The sequence below is a fragment of the Adiantum capillus-veneris genome, chromosome 24, assembly GCF_014529385.1.
Source record: "Adiantum capillus-veneris isolate H3 chromosome 24, ASM1452938v2, whole genome shotgun sequence".
NCBI classification, from domain to species: Eukaryota; Viridiplantae; Streptophyta; class Polypodiopsida; order Polypodiales; family Pteridaceae; genus Adiantum; species Adiantum capillus-veneris.
The window spans coordinates 134,763,323-134,778,800 of NC_140954.1; the positions used below are offsets into that span (position 1 = coordinate 134,763,323).

Genomic DNA, 15,478 nt, shown 5'->3' on the forward strand with positions numbered 1-15,478 from the left:
GGAACCAAGTGCCATCGAAGAAGCCAAAGACAACCAAAAAGAAGGTTGTTGTTGACTTGGGGGACGATGATGACAACGACAACAAAGGGAAGGGCAAGTGGAGGGACTTTTGGGTTGACCAATTGGTTCACATTCGGGGAGGGATGAATGAGGAATTCAACAATCCTCAAAAGCAAGGAGTCAACTTGTGGGCCAAGGTGGCCACTCAATTGGCCAGCACTTATCCTGAGTTTGATAAAGATAGCGAAAGCTGTCATAAAAAATTTCAAGCGTGGTAGCTCAATACAGGATAGATAAAGTCCATAATAACATTTCTGGCAATGACAGGAAGAGGACTTGCAAATGGTATGATGTGGTAGATGAATACTACCATGATAGAGCTTCGGTCACACCTCTTAGTCATGCTTCCTCAACCACCCAAGATCCTACTGCTCTTGGAGGTGACAATAGCGCTTTTTCAGAGGCAAAGATGTCGGAGCCCGAGAAGGCTCAAGCATCCACCACTTCAACACATCGCCCAGCTCCAAAGTACGAGGAGTCATTGGCCCAAATGGCCAACGCAGGGACCCTACTTTTGGAGCATCTTAAAGACTCCTCTAAAGAACAACATGCCTTGGAGAGAGAGCGAATCTCCATTTTGGCTGGAATGCATGCCACCTTGAATGGATATCTTGACCTAGCTAGGAGTGCTAACAAGTAGAGAAACTCAAAGTCTTCGGCACTTATGCTCTATTTTTTGCTATGCTCTATTTTTGGCTATGCACGCATAGAAATGTTTTTTTGCAAGGATATCTAGGCTTTATGCTGTTGTAACCCATTTTATCATGATGATTAGTGTACTTTGTTTCCATGAAATTTCTATTTGAACACAAATACACACATGACAAATACAAATAATAATAGTACTAAGAATTCTCTATTTCTCACAATGTATTGCAGGAAGAAGATGGTTCTCTCCAAGGACTTAGCACTCCATTGTGCTTGGTTGTGTTGCTTGGCAATTAATGAGTTGCTTAAGGAATCACACATGCGCAACGAGGAGGCTTTAGTTCAATCCTGGCTCCATGTGACACAATGCATGGCACGTTCTGTTGATTATAAGAAGACTGCAAATCGAAGGAGAGGGCATGAGCTTAGAAAATCTTGGGCCTACCCTAGGCCACAACATTTTCTAAACGGCTATTTGTTGGGTGCATATTCGGCACGCATGTTTAAGCGGCGTCTACGGGTGAGCAAAGAAACTTTCCATTGCCTCTGTGGTAAGCTTGCTCCTTTCTTGAAGAAGCAAACCGCAAACATGAGGGAGGCCATAAGTGTTGAAAGTAGAGTGGCCACGGCTCTCAATAGGCTTGCTACAGGAACAAACCTTGATCCCTTAGGTGATCTCCATGGGTGTGCTAAAAGCACAGTGTGTAAAATTGTCCATGAATTTTCTAGGGCAATTGTGACATCAGGCCTTAGGGATCTCTATATTAGATGGCCTTCAAACTCACGTTTTGCCACACTGGCAAGTGAGTTTGAGGCAATACGACACATTCCCTTTGTAGTTGGTGCCATAGATGGTTCTCACATTCCCATAATTGCTCCAAGGGACAACCATGTAGATTACTTCAATCGCAAAGGGTTTCATTCAATCCTGCTACAGTTAACCGTGGCCCCAAATTGTTCAATATGGAATTATGATGTGGGGTGGGCTGGGTCAGTCCATGACTCCTTAAACTTCACTAGAAGCGAGCTAGGGCAACGATGTACAAAAGGTGACTTGGGCAATTATTGTTTGGTGGGCGATTGCGCTTACCCAGCACGGCCTTATATGCTAGTGCCCTTCAAAGGATGCAAAGAAGGATTGTCACATGCAAAGTACTATTGGAATTTCATCCAATCAAGCACTAGGATGCTAGTTGAGAGAGCCTTTGGCATGTTGAAGGCAAGGTTTCGTATATTGCTGAAAAGATGTGACATGAATCTAAAATATGTGCCAGATGTTGTTGCTGCTTGCCTTGTGCTCCACAACATTTGCATTTGCCACAGAGAAAGTTTTGACATGGAATGGGTACGAGAAGCTGAAGCAGACTTGGCACTTATGGTTCGAAGGGAAGAGGATCGGAGAACAGCTGCCTGCTCCTTGAGGGAGCTATGTGCTACTAGGCCAATACAAACAGAGGACGCAATGGAACGTGCTCAAGGAGGCGATGAAGGTTATGACTTTGGTTCAGGTTCAGAGCGGCGAGACAATCTCGCTAGGACAATGTATAGAGAGCATGCAAGGGCCAATGTACAAGAATTCTTTGGCAATGATGCCTTGGCAGAGATGGATTCATCATCAATGGAAGCATCATCATCATTAGCTTCTTCCTCTTCTATGTAGAGCTTTGCAACGAAACCTTTCATTGTAGAACTGGCATGCTTATTATGTTTATGTCCTCTTTCAGCTTGTATCTCATGAGATTCCTTTAATACATCTTCAATGTAGCTTCTCTATATGTGTTTTTTCTAAAGGTTTTTATGTTAATCAAATTTCTCTTCCGCCACCCTGTGTGAACGCATGGTGCGGCGGAAGATATGTTGGTTCTCTATTTCCACCTCCCATGTGAACTGATGGATGGCGGAAGAGTTGGAAATGAAGCTCTTCCACCTGGAAAAGGGTCTTTTTCTTTGCTATTTCCGCTGCCCTCTTGTGAACCCAGCCTTAGTGCTGAGGGCCCGTCTGAACCCAGCCTGCGTGCGCGCTCTTATTAGTCTGGAGGCCCAAGCTCTGGTCCATATAAGGGGTATGAGCCTCCCGAGACCGGCCACGGGAGGGGACCCCCCACCTAGACACGGTAGCCTCACTCCACGCACTCGCGCACCGTGGGGACTCCACGCAAGGTTCCCCGGGGCACGCTATGACCCTCCGTCAGTGCGGCGGAGCCTGAGGGTACGTGGGGCTAGGGACCCGGAACGCAAGACCCGCGAAGACCCGCGAAACGCAAACGGCCGTCGACCCATGGAACGCAACCACGCCCGAGCCGGTCCCGTCCAAGCCGGGCCCCCGTGAAGGCAACTTGACCCGAGCCGGCCCGTCCGAGCCGGGCCCTCCTGAGCCGGTGCCGTCCGCGCCAGGACCCCTGGAAGCAACACCTCGACCCGAGCCGGGCCCTCCTAAGTCGGTGCCGTCCACGCCAGGACCCCTTGAAGAAACACCCCGACCCGAGCCGGTCCCGTCCGAGCCGGGCCCGAAACGTCCCCTCCCTGACGCGCCGAGATTCTGGGGCGTCACACTTGGTATCAGAGCTCAGTAAAAGAGCTCCTGGAAACGAGCTGAAGACCGATGTGCCCGACGCGCACGATCCTCACGACGACTCCAACCGCAATGGCCCGGGTCGTCAAAATCTTGGTGAAGAGAGCTCCAGAAAGCAACCACACGCCCTCCGCCCCCGTGACGCGTCCTGAACACCGGGCCGTCACCCGTGACCCGCGCCGGCCCCGATCCGAGCCGGGCACCTCCATGATAAAAAGGAAAGATGCGAGCCAGACAGGGCTCTTCGTGACGCGTTCAAACACCGGGACGTCACCCGTGACCCGCGCCGGCCCCGATCCGAGCCGGGCACCTCCACATGACAAAAAGCAAAGGTGTGAGCCAGACAGGGCTCTCCACATGAGAAAAAGGCAGATGCGAGCCGGACAGGGCTCTTTATATCAAAAACAGGAACAACCAAAAAACGCGACGAACCAAGCCAACGGTGTTCGTCGCGCCCCGGCCACTTTTGTGGCCCATGCTGAGCTGAAGACCCATTCAAGTCTACAAAGAGACCACAGGGCCCCGAGCATGCCCTCCAAACGACGTCCAAACAGGGACCAACTCGCAAGTGCTGCATTGCGACGGAACGCTACTTCAGATTCGGCTTTCAAGAAGCCTCCGCGCGGGCCAACGCAGCAGGTGGCTCCGCGCACATTGGGTTACCTATTCGGGGAATGCTCAAGTACGGGGAATTCTACTTGAGTGTTCAAAGCATACTTTTTCAGCCTTCTGCCAAAACCCCAAAAATACACACACTCACTCATTCTCAAAAGTACAAAAACAAAGCATGCCTACTTACTTGCATTTGGGAACAGTTTTGATCACTTGCACTTATATGCACCCCTTTGTCCCCACGGCCTCATGCATAGCCAAGCACTCTTTTCCCACGTTCGACGCGGTCGTCGAACTCTCTTCAACCGGGGGTGTATATAAGGGGTATGAGCCTCCAGAGACCGGCCACGGGAGGGGACCCCCCACCTAGACACGGTAGCCTCACTCCACACACTCGCGCACCGTGGGGACTCCACGCAAGGTTCCCCAGGGCACGCTATGACCCTCCGTCAGTGCGGCGGAGCCTGAGGCTACGTGGGGCTAGGGACCCGGAACGCAAGACCCGCGAAGACCCGCAAAACGCAAACAGCCGTCGACCCATGGAACGCAACCACGCCCGAGCCGGTCCCGTCCGAGCCGGGCCCTCCTGAGCCGGTGCCGTCCGCGCCAGGACCCCTGGAAGCAACACCTCGACCCGAGCCGGTCCCGTCCGAGCCGGGCCCTCCTGAGCCGGTGCCGTCCGCGCCAGGACCCCTTAAAGAAACACCCCGACTCGAGCCGGTCCCGTCCGAGCCGGGCCCGAAACGTCCCCTCCCCGACGCGCCCAGATTCTGGGGCGTCACAGTCCATATTTGTATGTGGTCTTCACTAGAGCCGTGAGGGGCGAGGCAAGTCCAGAGATGCAGCTCTTCACGATTTATAACACTTCACGGAGTACAGAACAAGTAGAGGCCTTTTGCAGCCCCTCAGTCTGTGGCCTGCAGCGTCGAGGTAGTCATGAATGCTTGGAATGCTGGGGCAATCTTTTTGGTGGCGGCATTTCTGAGCTGGAGATGGGTGATGGTGCGGCGGAAGAGACGACATTTACCGCCAGGGCCAGCTATGGCGCTGCCAATCTTAGGGCACATGCATCTTCTCGGTCCACTCCCGCACAGATCCATGCATAAGCTCTCTCAGACCTATGGTCCAATCTTGTTTCTACGCCTCGGCAGCAGCCCCACTGTGGTTCTTTCCTCTTCCTCTCTTGCCAAACAGTTTCTCCATGATCACGATGAGGCCTTCGCTTTCAGACCAGGTATGGAATTCGGTAAACTCGTCTTCTATAACAAGGGTTCTGCCCTTATGCAGCCTGATGACCGGCGTTGGAAGGTCATCCGCAGGCTCTATGTGCAAGAGGTCCTCTCTCCCAAGTCTATACTTAGCTATAAGCATGTGAGAGATGAGGAGATAAGCTTGCTTTTGCTGGAGGTTCGAAGCAAGGCAACTGCTGGAGAAAATGTTGTAATTCGATCCCTTGCTAATCGGTACATCTTCAGCGTGATGACTTGTTTGCTATTCAGCCAAAGATCATTGGAGGGCGAGCTTTCAGAGTTCCCTTCAATTTTCAATGTGCTTTCGAAACTGTTTGCACAGCCCCTTATAGGTGATTTTGTGCCATACCTGCGTTGGCTGGATCCTGGTGGGCTCCGGAAGAAGGTGATAGTGCAAGCGGGGCACATGAATGCCCTCTTGCAAGGCATTTTGGATCAAAGACTGTTGCTGCGTCGCTCTAGTGAAGCTTCCCCTGCTGATGTGCTCACAGTGTTTTTGGATTCTTTTGGAATGCCCGACAATCCTGACTATGATCTTGTCAAAGCATCAATTCTGGTGAGAAATTTTCTTTCAACCGCATATGGATGACATAGGAGGAAGCGGTGCGCCGGAAGGGGGGGGTGTGTGTGCACAGACCAGAAAAGTTCAAAGCAAAGATAACGTTAGAGAGGTGAGGTATTACGCTATAATGTTTTGAGTTCCAATGAAGAGAATGCAGGCAGGCCCAGTTCTAGGAGATCCCCTTGAGAGGACATACATAGGATGATTTTGTCTGAATGATAGTGAGTCTTTCACTGGTTGGTCGATGGTGTATAGACTCTAGTGGATAGTATTTATTGTGTGGCTCGCATGTGGTTTTGTTATTCCTCTGAGTGAGTTGTGCCTTGTGCCAATGAATCCTGCTGCAAACTCTTCTTCATTAATGACATGGCTTATTGAGAGTGTTTTCTTTGGTAGAGCCTGGGCTTGGTCCAGTTGTTTCTTCGTTCTCCGCTCAAACCGGGCTTTCAACTCCTCTTGGCCACAAACCATTAGCCTCTTATTGCTTTGAAATTGCGTATACCTGAAACATAACCTTGTGCAAAGCGCATGAGAAAAAGTGACACTTGGGCAGCTCTAAGGTTTAAAGGAATCCATGTCTCCGTTGTTATGCAGGAAATATTGACCGGAAGTACAGATACCACAACGGCAGCCGTGGAGTGGGCGATGGCGGAGCTATTGTGTGCCCCGAAATCAAAGCTGGCTAAGTTGCAAGAGGAAATAAGTGCAGTTGTACAAACAGGGCAGCAAGTGGAGGAGTCGCATTTCAATAGTCTGCCATACCTGCAAGCAGTTGTCAAGGAGACGTTGAGGCTACACCCACCAGTGCCACTGCTACTACCGCATCTGGCGAGGGATCCGATTGAGATTGCTGGCTTTTCCTTGCCAAGAAATACCCGCCTTTTTGTGAATGTGTGGGCCATTGGGAGAGATGCAAGCTTGTGGGAAGCAGCCCATGAGTTCAAGCCTGAGAGGTTCTTGGTTGGTGGTCATGCCAGTGACGTGGGGCTCTTTGGCGGACAAAGCTATCAGTTGCTTCTGCCTTTTGGGCGAGGCCGTAGAGGATGCCCAGGTAGCCATTTAGCTGTCACCATGATAAGCCTTGTCATTGCCAATCTTGTGCATGGTTTTCATTGGTACCCCTCTTGTTCTAGCATCCCAGAAGATGAGGTCATGGGGATGTCTAACATGCTTGCAAAGCCATTTTCAGCAAGACCCACCATCCGCTACTAGAACTTTAGCAGTAGTCCTGTTCTGCATGTATCTAATTTTCCAGCAATAATGCATGTCGAGGGTGCATAACTATCGTAAGCAAGGTTAGCTTCAACACAAGGATGATTTTTCTTTGCCTCAGATCTATGATTAGACTAGGAAGGGACATCCAACACGCAATAGTGAGGTTGCAATCTATCCTTTAGCATTGTTCAAAGGTTGACTTTGTAGGCGCTAGTGAGGCGACCCAATGGCACTCTTACCTTACCTTGCAAAATCAGTGACACTACCAACTATGTTATATACAGGATTACAGTACCAACTATGTTAGATGCACTCTTACCTTACCTTGCAAAATCAGTGAGCATTGTTACAATGGGAGTGTGATATGTAGCCCGCCTCATCCACAAGACCTAAACACATGCGTCGCCTAGTCGAGCTGGGCTTTATTCTGTGCAAGCATGCCCTTTGCCTTTCACCAGACTCGGAAGGCAAATCTACAGCCTACAATTATGCTGAAGGAGGGATAGTTACTAAAGAAGTTTGAAATCATGGGCATGGTGCACTTCAGTAACTTAACTCAATTATAGCGCTTGCTCAACTTGTAAAGGCCCTATGGTAGCCTATGTGACATAGTCCAAATAAGACTGGTCTCTTGGAATATCAAAGGCCCAGAGGTAGAGTGAGTGGTGGTATGGTTAAGCTCATGTGCCTTACTTTCATTTGATGGATTGGGAACACGATGGTTTACGTTTTTCTGGCTCTAGTTTCACTAGTTTTCTAATTCTCTTTCTGATTAAATTTCAGCCCAAAGCATCATGATAAAAATACTCGACTTGATTTGAATAATAGTCTCAATTTCCACTACTTTCATCTTGTTGCAATCATGCTATACCTATCCAGTGAATCGTTACCGATCCATAAGATCTACCCCATCAACCTCAAAAATTGGAACATTGCAGGATTAGCTTGGGCTTATTACTCCTATTCATCACTAATGACTTCTGAAGCCAGATTAGAAGTCTAAGCTCCTACTAAAGGTTAAATTTTTGGATTTAGCCAAATCTTATTGGTCATGCTTACTTTCACTATTGTTCTTCCCTTTCTCAAACTAACTTCACTACTCTTCCAGTTCTGTTTAAGCTTCAATGCCACAAACTCAACATTGAATGGACATCCCGGTGCAACTATTTCCTATTTTTGTCACAATTCAAATAGGTTAAACTCTAGTTTGATCAGCTATCTTCACTTGGAATGGATCAGGTTCCAAAACTACCCTTTTAAGCTTCGAATATTAGGTCTCACGTTGGATACTAACACCGTTATCGCCATTCATCTCTACCTCTGGAAAACATTTTCTTCAAAATTCAGACTATATCAGCAATGATTCAACAAAAGTGGGTGAAACTTTGAAAATACCCATTATTAAGGCCAATGAGCTTGTGGTAGAAAGCTAGGAAGGGAAAAAGGGTACGGCCCGTCTGAATGAATATTGAGAAGATATTTAGAGCTAAACGTGCATGGTGAGCACTGTGGGGTGCGGGACGGTAGAATGCAGATTTTGGTGAAAAGTGACAGAAATATTTGGAAGATGAGGACAAAAATGTAGCAAAAAATTCCCACCTTTTTTGATTGCTTATTGTTGAGAAGTGTGAGATACCTTGCCAATAGCTATATATTATTTCACCTTTAGCCCCTGACCAGCAATCTCATCATAAGGCTTTTCTCCATGCTAGCAATCTCCTCCTCTACAATTAGCTCAAGCCTTGCTCCTACTGGGGAAAGAGCTACTATGACTACATCAATGGCTTCCAACAATGACTACATGGGGATCACTCTTCTTTGTAGACTGACACATGCAAAGATTTTGAACTATTTCATGAGAGAAAATATTCACAAAGATGCCTGGTTTGCATCAATGTAGATTGTTTGTAATAAAGGCTTTGGCAGGAAATAAGGAGCTTTTGCCAGAGAATACACATTTGAAGATATAACATGAAAAATTAGTTGGAGACTGACTGCAGAGCAAATTAGGTAACAAGCTTCATGAGGAAATGCAATTGTTAAGATGGCTCCCAAGCAATACAACAATAAAAAGATGCAAAGAAGAACGTGACTATTGTGAACTTATGAAGGTATATATATATATATATCACTGTTTTGTGTGTGTGTGTGTGTGTGTGTGTGTGTGTGAGAGAGAGAGAGAGAGAGAAGAGATCTTTATCATTGATCAAGATAATACCTATCAAAACAACACACAGAGATTGAAAATTTCTTGCTTTACTGTACAGTTCTTCATCAAGCTTGTGAATACTCAAGGATGTGAGACAGAGAGAAGTTCTTGAAATTTTTGACCCTAAACTCAGCCAACCTCAAGACACAACCTACATGAATTAAAGTGGGCGTTTGATATGTGGGTCCTTTTACAAATTCTCTTTTAAGATGTAAAGCATAAGTCTCAAAGCAATAGCAACTAAGAAGTAAAGCTAGAGCGTACATAGAAATTGTTGAGGGCATACACCCTCAACACGGAAAAACATAGAGAAGACTCTCAAAACTGCATGCAATAAAGATTGAGTGAGAGCAAGAAGAGAGAGAGAGAGCTCGTAAAACCGATTTGTGTATAGAGTCGTTCATAAAACTTCTCAACAACATTACAATATATAGCTTTAACCTACGGCCTAACAGAATCTGACTATAAAGCTACGGCCTAACAGAATCTGACTAAGCAATATATGATTGATCAAAATCTGTTTAACCAACATCCGACCCAGCAAAAATCCGACTCAGTAAAATCCAACTCAACATAATTCTGACTGAGCACAAATCTGATCAGTACAACTATCTGACTAAGCATAATTCTGACTATAGGTTTAGTACATATCTGACTCAGCAATATATCTAGTCAACAAATGGCACGTCCAATGGTGGATTGCAAATGCATGTTGATGTAATTTTCCTTCTTGATATCAACTATAGTGTGCTTGAAATACCAATTCAGATTCTGATTTTCGCAGCAAATGAGATCAGAGACTACAACAAGGTTGATGTTGTTCACTTGCGGCATGTCTTCCAAATCTTTTCCTTCATGAAAATCTGCAGGTATCAAGTTGGGCTTCTTGGCTAAAAGCTTGCTCTTCATATTATGCTAAGTGATTCTAAGAAAACTATGGAGAACGAGATCAAAGATAACGCTACACAAACGGAAATTAGAGAACGGAAATTGAAATCAAAAATCACAAATTGGGAATCTGCAAGAGAGAATGAAGGAAACTTTGCTTGCAAATAGTGGAGATGACTGCTGCAAAGAACATGCTTAGAAAGAATCAAATGATGCAAGTGCAACTGATTCAACAAGATCCCGACAAAGATTTTTGTGTGTGTGCGCACGTGCGTGCCACTGAACCGCATCTTAATAGTGCAGGAAATAGTGAGTCTTCATCACTAAAACACCGTGATCACCAAAGTGTTGAGGGCATACACCCTAAACAGGGAAAAACACAAAGAAGACTCTCAAAACTGCATGCATAAAGATTGAGTGAGAGCAAGAAAAGAGAGAGAGAGAACTCGTAAAACCGATTTGTGTATAGAGTCGTTCATAAAACTGCTCAACAACATTACAATATATAGCTTTAACCTACGGCCTAACGGAATCTGACTAAGCAAGATCTGATTGACCAACATCTGTTTAACCAACATCCGACCCATCAGAAATCCGACTCAGCAAAAATCCGACCCAACATAAATCCGACTCAGTAACATCCGACTCAACATAATTCTAACTGAGCACAAATCTGATGAGTAAAACTATCTGACTAAGCATAATTCTGACTATAGGTTTAGCACATACTTGACTCAGCAGTATATCCAGTCAACAGAAATAGAGACCTACCTTGGAGGATGGGTCTTGCAATTCGCAAGGACAGTAATGATTGGTTGTCCCTAAATATGTGCTCTCTCTCTCTCTCTCTCTCTCTCTCTCTCTCTCTCTCTCTCAAAGTCAGAGATGGGTACCCTATGGCACTCTCCCTCAAACAACTCTATGTACGGGAAAGAATGACAGAGACTTCAATTGCACCCAAGCTCCTAGGGCAGACACTTTTGTCACTAGTTTCCCTTGAACTACGTGAGGCTTCGCTTCTGCAAGAGGCCAGGATTATCTACTCTCTTAGAGCAGAGCCCTTTAGAGACCCATCTGGCTGACTAGTAATGCGAGTGACAGTGACCAAGTACCTCTGGTCAGAGGCCCAGGTACTGCGGGACTTGCTTCGGCCTTTCCTTTAGAGTTTCCTCCCCTAGGTAGCTAAATTGCCCTTGTAACCTGACGGTTTTCCCGAAGGCAATTACATACCTGCTTGGGAAGGCGTTGACACTAGTGATTGGTTGTCCCAATATATGTGCTCTCTCTCTCTCTCTCTCTCTCTATGCAGGGGCACTAGTGATTGGTTGTCCCTAAATATGTACTGTGTGTGTGTGTGTGATGGCGATGAAGCCCATGGGTATAAATAATGAAACCCATTTCACATAGTGTTGTGTCGTCGTAAGTTAGTACTATGGCAACTTTTTTAGTGCGTTTCGCTCTTGTTGGACAAAGAGTTGCCATGCTGGTACCTTGAGGCAACACAACACTCTGTGAAATGGGTGCTGTTGTTTACACATATGGGCTCTCTCTCTCTCTCTCTCTCTCTCTCTCTCTCTCTCACACACACACACACACACACAGAGGAAGGATTATTCAAGGACGATCAATCACTAGTGCCCTAGACTATCCTCAATACTATTTGACATGGGGTATTAAATGGCGGTGAAATGCATGAATCTCGGGGGAGGGGAAGGGTGCAAAGAAAAGTCAGCGAGCAATAGCGATATGAGATTCAAACCCGTCACCTCGAGGATTGGAGCTTGGTGAGCTAACCATGCAAGCGTATGTAGGTTATTGAAACCCATGTGAGTCCACATCTTTATAAAGTTGGCTCTTGTTTACCTCTCCCGATGTGCTTGCTTACTTTTCGTGTCCATGTTTACCTTTTTGCATTGGACGTCTTCGCACGTCTCTGATACGTTACTGGGCTTCTTTGCCGTCGATCCCACTGCTTAGACTTCATTTAAGATCCCGTGTCGAATAGTGCTGAGGCTCGGCTATCAAGAGACACATCCTCCACAATAGACTCCAAAGGTAGACCTCCAAATTTCATGCGTCCTACAAAAGCTTGTTTAATTCAATAGAAGCTATGGCTAGAGTCCAAACGTCTTAGCTTGCTATTTCTTTGATCCTTATGCTTTACAATTTACACATTTAAAATTTCAAATAATGTAAGAAGGGATATATAGCTACAATGAAGGTTGATGGCGTAGCTGATGAGCGGCATGGCAGAGGGCGTTGTCCTAGCAAGGTTGGATGAGGATGGAGCAAATAGAAGTGGGAGTGTCATATGATGCAAGCAGGGCTTAAGAAGGGTGTAGCAGGCACGTGCGTGGGTTAAGTAGCATATTTCCTCAGGTAGCATGGTGAGATCCAATATTGAGGGCAGGTGGGAGTGAATGTGGGTGAGTGCTTGTTTTTGGGGGCAGTTTCTTTTTTTTTTTTTTTTTTTTTGGTGGACTTCGCCTTACCGATCGTGATCCATCTACTTGGACCGCGATCCATCGTACCACTGCTAAGCTTTGGGTGCCCTTGCGAGGGTGTATGTGCAGGCATTGTGTGGAGTACCACAGTTGGCGTCGACGTCCTTCCAAGTTTTTGCCCCCGAACGGTGAAGGGGATCGGGGAGCACTACACCACCAGACGTACCGCACACGTACTGCAAGTATGTATGCAATACCTGCATATCTCCCTCATGCACTATGCCATCATCAGTCAACAAACGACTGACAACCCCAACTGCAAATGCTCCCACTGCAGCTGCGATATCCGGTCTCAAGATCAGCATCTCATACATGAGACCACCGAATGCCGATGCAATGCTAGCGGGCCCTGCTAGCTCTACGGAGCATGCATCAACATATATATCCCTGGCAATAGGCATCTCTGACTGACAAGGCGTGTCAGCCACATGCATCTCCTGACTGTCCACAAAAGACGCATCAACCTGTCGTGCAACCTCAGAGAAAACCAGCTGCTCTAGGTGTCTGCTGGAAGACATATCCTGCACAACTATATCCCCATGCTCACTGTCGAGCATAGAAAGGAATGATTGCATAATCGCTGACGTCTCAGCCTCCTCTGCAATCATCCACTACAAACATGACCACTCAATCTGTTGTGACTCACTAGAGCTCTCATGCTCTAACTCCGTATGCATAGACTCTTGCACAACGTCCTCCTGTCGTGACTCACTAGAGAAAGACCGCTCTACCTGTCTATCCTGCATAGAAGTATCTCGCACAACTGACTCTCTGCTTTGCTCAGTCACTAGCAAAGCATGCATGTATGACTCTGTCACCTCTCTGTGTGACTGCTCAAGTCGTGCCCCAACTGTGTGCACAACGAGCTCACTACTCTGCACTCCATGCAAAGCATCCTGCAACCCACAAGCAAAAGAGACTCGCCTGCTCTCTCGCTCTCTACCTGGTTGCGTGATCACAGAGACAACACCATCTCTCCCGTGATCCACATGCAATGGGTAACCTGTACCACTCCTGGCACCTCTCGCAATCACTAGCGAACCCAAATGCATCACAAAATCTCTCTCTCGTAACGAAATCTGACATCCACAATCTCTAAGCTGACCAATCGAGATCAGACTCACTGTCAAATCTGGTACATAGCGCACATGTCGTAACAAGTAAGATGCACCACTCGATAATGACAGTCTCACATCTCCTGCACCTGCTATCGCATGCATCGATCCATCGGTCAAACGTACACTGCCAAGCATCCCGCTAGAATAGCCACAAAACCATTCACGATACGGCGTGACATGAAACATAGCATCTGCGTCTAGCAACCACTGCGAAGGGAGTGCACTATCCACATGTATAGCATCTCGTGCATAGCTCGAGGTAAAAGTGACATCCCCGTCACTAGTATACTCCGACACTACATCTGCATCAACTGTCAAAGCAACTGAGTCCATGGCATCACTACATACATCTCTGAGACTGCCATGTCTCCTACGATGTCGCATACGACGAAAACAACGCCGTCTAACGTGTCCAGAATGACCACAATACCAACATATCACCTGTCAGCATACTCGTGAATGTACATGTCTCACACGATTCCTTGATGACTCAGATCTATCATACATATCATGTAATCTGCGCCAAAGTGCTCTCGAAGTAGTCTCATACATAACAAGAGCATATACAGATTCCGCAAGGTGCAAAGAGAGTGTAGATAGTGCCATCTCCTCTAGCTCCTGCCACTGATCGTCAGACATGTTTGAAGGTCTACCTGCATCACCACTCAATGGTCGATGCAACCCTCGCTCTGTCAATGCATCAAGCATACACTCTCTCCATGCCGCAAAGTCTGACCCATCAAACACGCGCATCTGTGACAGGTCACAATCTGATCGATCACCTATCTCTGCCATGAGCACAAGTAGCAAGCTAGATAGCAAAACCACCTCACCAACAACGCCTTGAAATTGTCTACAAATATGGCCAGAAACACAATGTAAAACCTGTGAGACACACTCCAAAATAGAGCTCCCGCAATGTCAACCAAATCAGCCCTAAACTGGCTCGAATCGCATCAAACAAAAGTCTGCAAATATGGCTGCAAATCAGCCCCAAAACAGCCCCAAAATTCAGCTCTTAAACAGCTGCATAAACAAGTCACAAACGTGTCCCAGATCAGCCTACAACTGAGCCATACATGGACACCTGCAAAGAGGAAACAATGGCTGAAAATTTAGCACCCAAATAAGCCCTCAAACCTGCCTGTAAACTTGTAAACCTGTAGCTGAAACCTGCTGAAAAACCTCAAGCCATTAGTGCTCGAATCCGGCTACCTAGCTCGTAGCCACACAAGCATACATCACAATACTCACTCCTGTGAGTGTGCCAAGATAACTGTATGCCTGTCAAACCCGTGAGCTAATCACCAAGCCCACACTGTGCGGTATCGATGCATACACACGCACAAATCTCCCACCTGTAGAGAACACTGTACGCAAATGCTGAGTGCAACCCACAATCTCTACCTAGATCGCATAAATGATACACATAAAACTCATGGAAAAATTTCGCCAGAGTTTCGACGCACAATGGCTATTAACACAAAATAACCAGTGTCCTGCAAGCTCAATACAATGAGCAATCAATGTGCATCAAACTACACTCAACATACATGCATAAGCTCTGCAAACCTGTGTCCAACAAATGCTCACAAAGAGTACCACAGGTGACCATACATGTCATCTACAACCAGCCTCTGCACTTGCTCACAAGATCTACTGCTCACCACATAAGCATACATAGAGCATTACCCTCTCAAAGACCATGTATGCAAGCCAGAACACTGCAGAAGAACCACTCAACTGCAACTGGCAACACCTGTGGGAGTACTAGACTCAACCTGTACCTGGGAGTCAAACCCGATCTTCTAACACCTGATTTGTGCCTGTTACTTGCAGT

At 46.7% G+C, this 15,478-nt stretch overlaps 1 protein-coding gene across 1 annotated transcript; it reads left to right on the forward strand.

Moving 5' to 3' along the window:
- Window positions 1–4,724: 4,724 nt before the first annotated feature.
- On the forward strand, window positions 4,725–7,657 carry LOC147427187 (geraniol 8-hydroxylase-like). The gene is made up of 2 exons (XM_086498883.1): window positions 4,725–5,698; window positions 6,299–7,657. Exons 1-2 carry the CDS (start codon window positions 4,829–4,831, stop codon window positions 6,914–6,916), a joined length of 1,488 nt encoding a protein of 495 aa, XP_086355009.1. The 5' UTR covers window positions 4,725–4,828; the 3' UTR covers window positions 6,917–7,657.
- Window positions 7,658–15,478: the final 7,821 nt, after the last annotated feature.

Coding starts and splice junctions, on each gene's coding strand:
- LOC147427187 (XM_086498883.1), top strand. CDS start 4,829: ATGAATGCTTGGAATGCTGGGGCAATCTTTTTGGTGGCGGCATTTCTG. Junction 5,699..6,298: donor TTGTCAAAGCATCAATTCTG/GTGAGAAATTTT, acceptor GTTGTTATGCAG/GAAATATTGACCGGAAGTAC.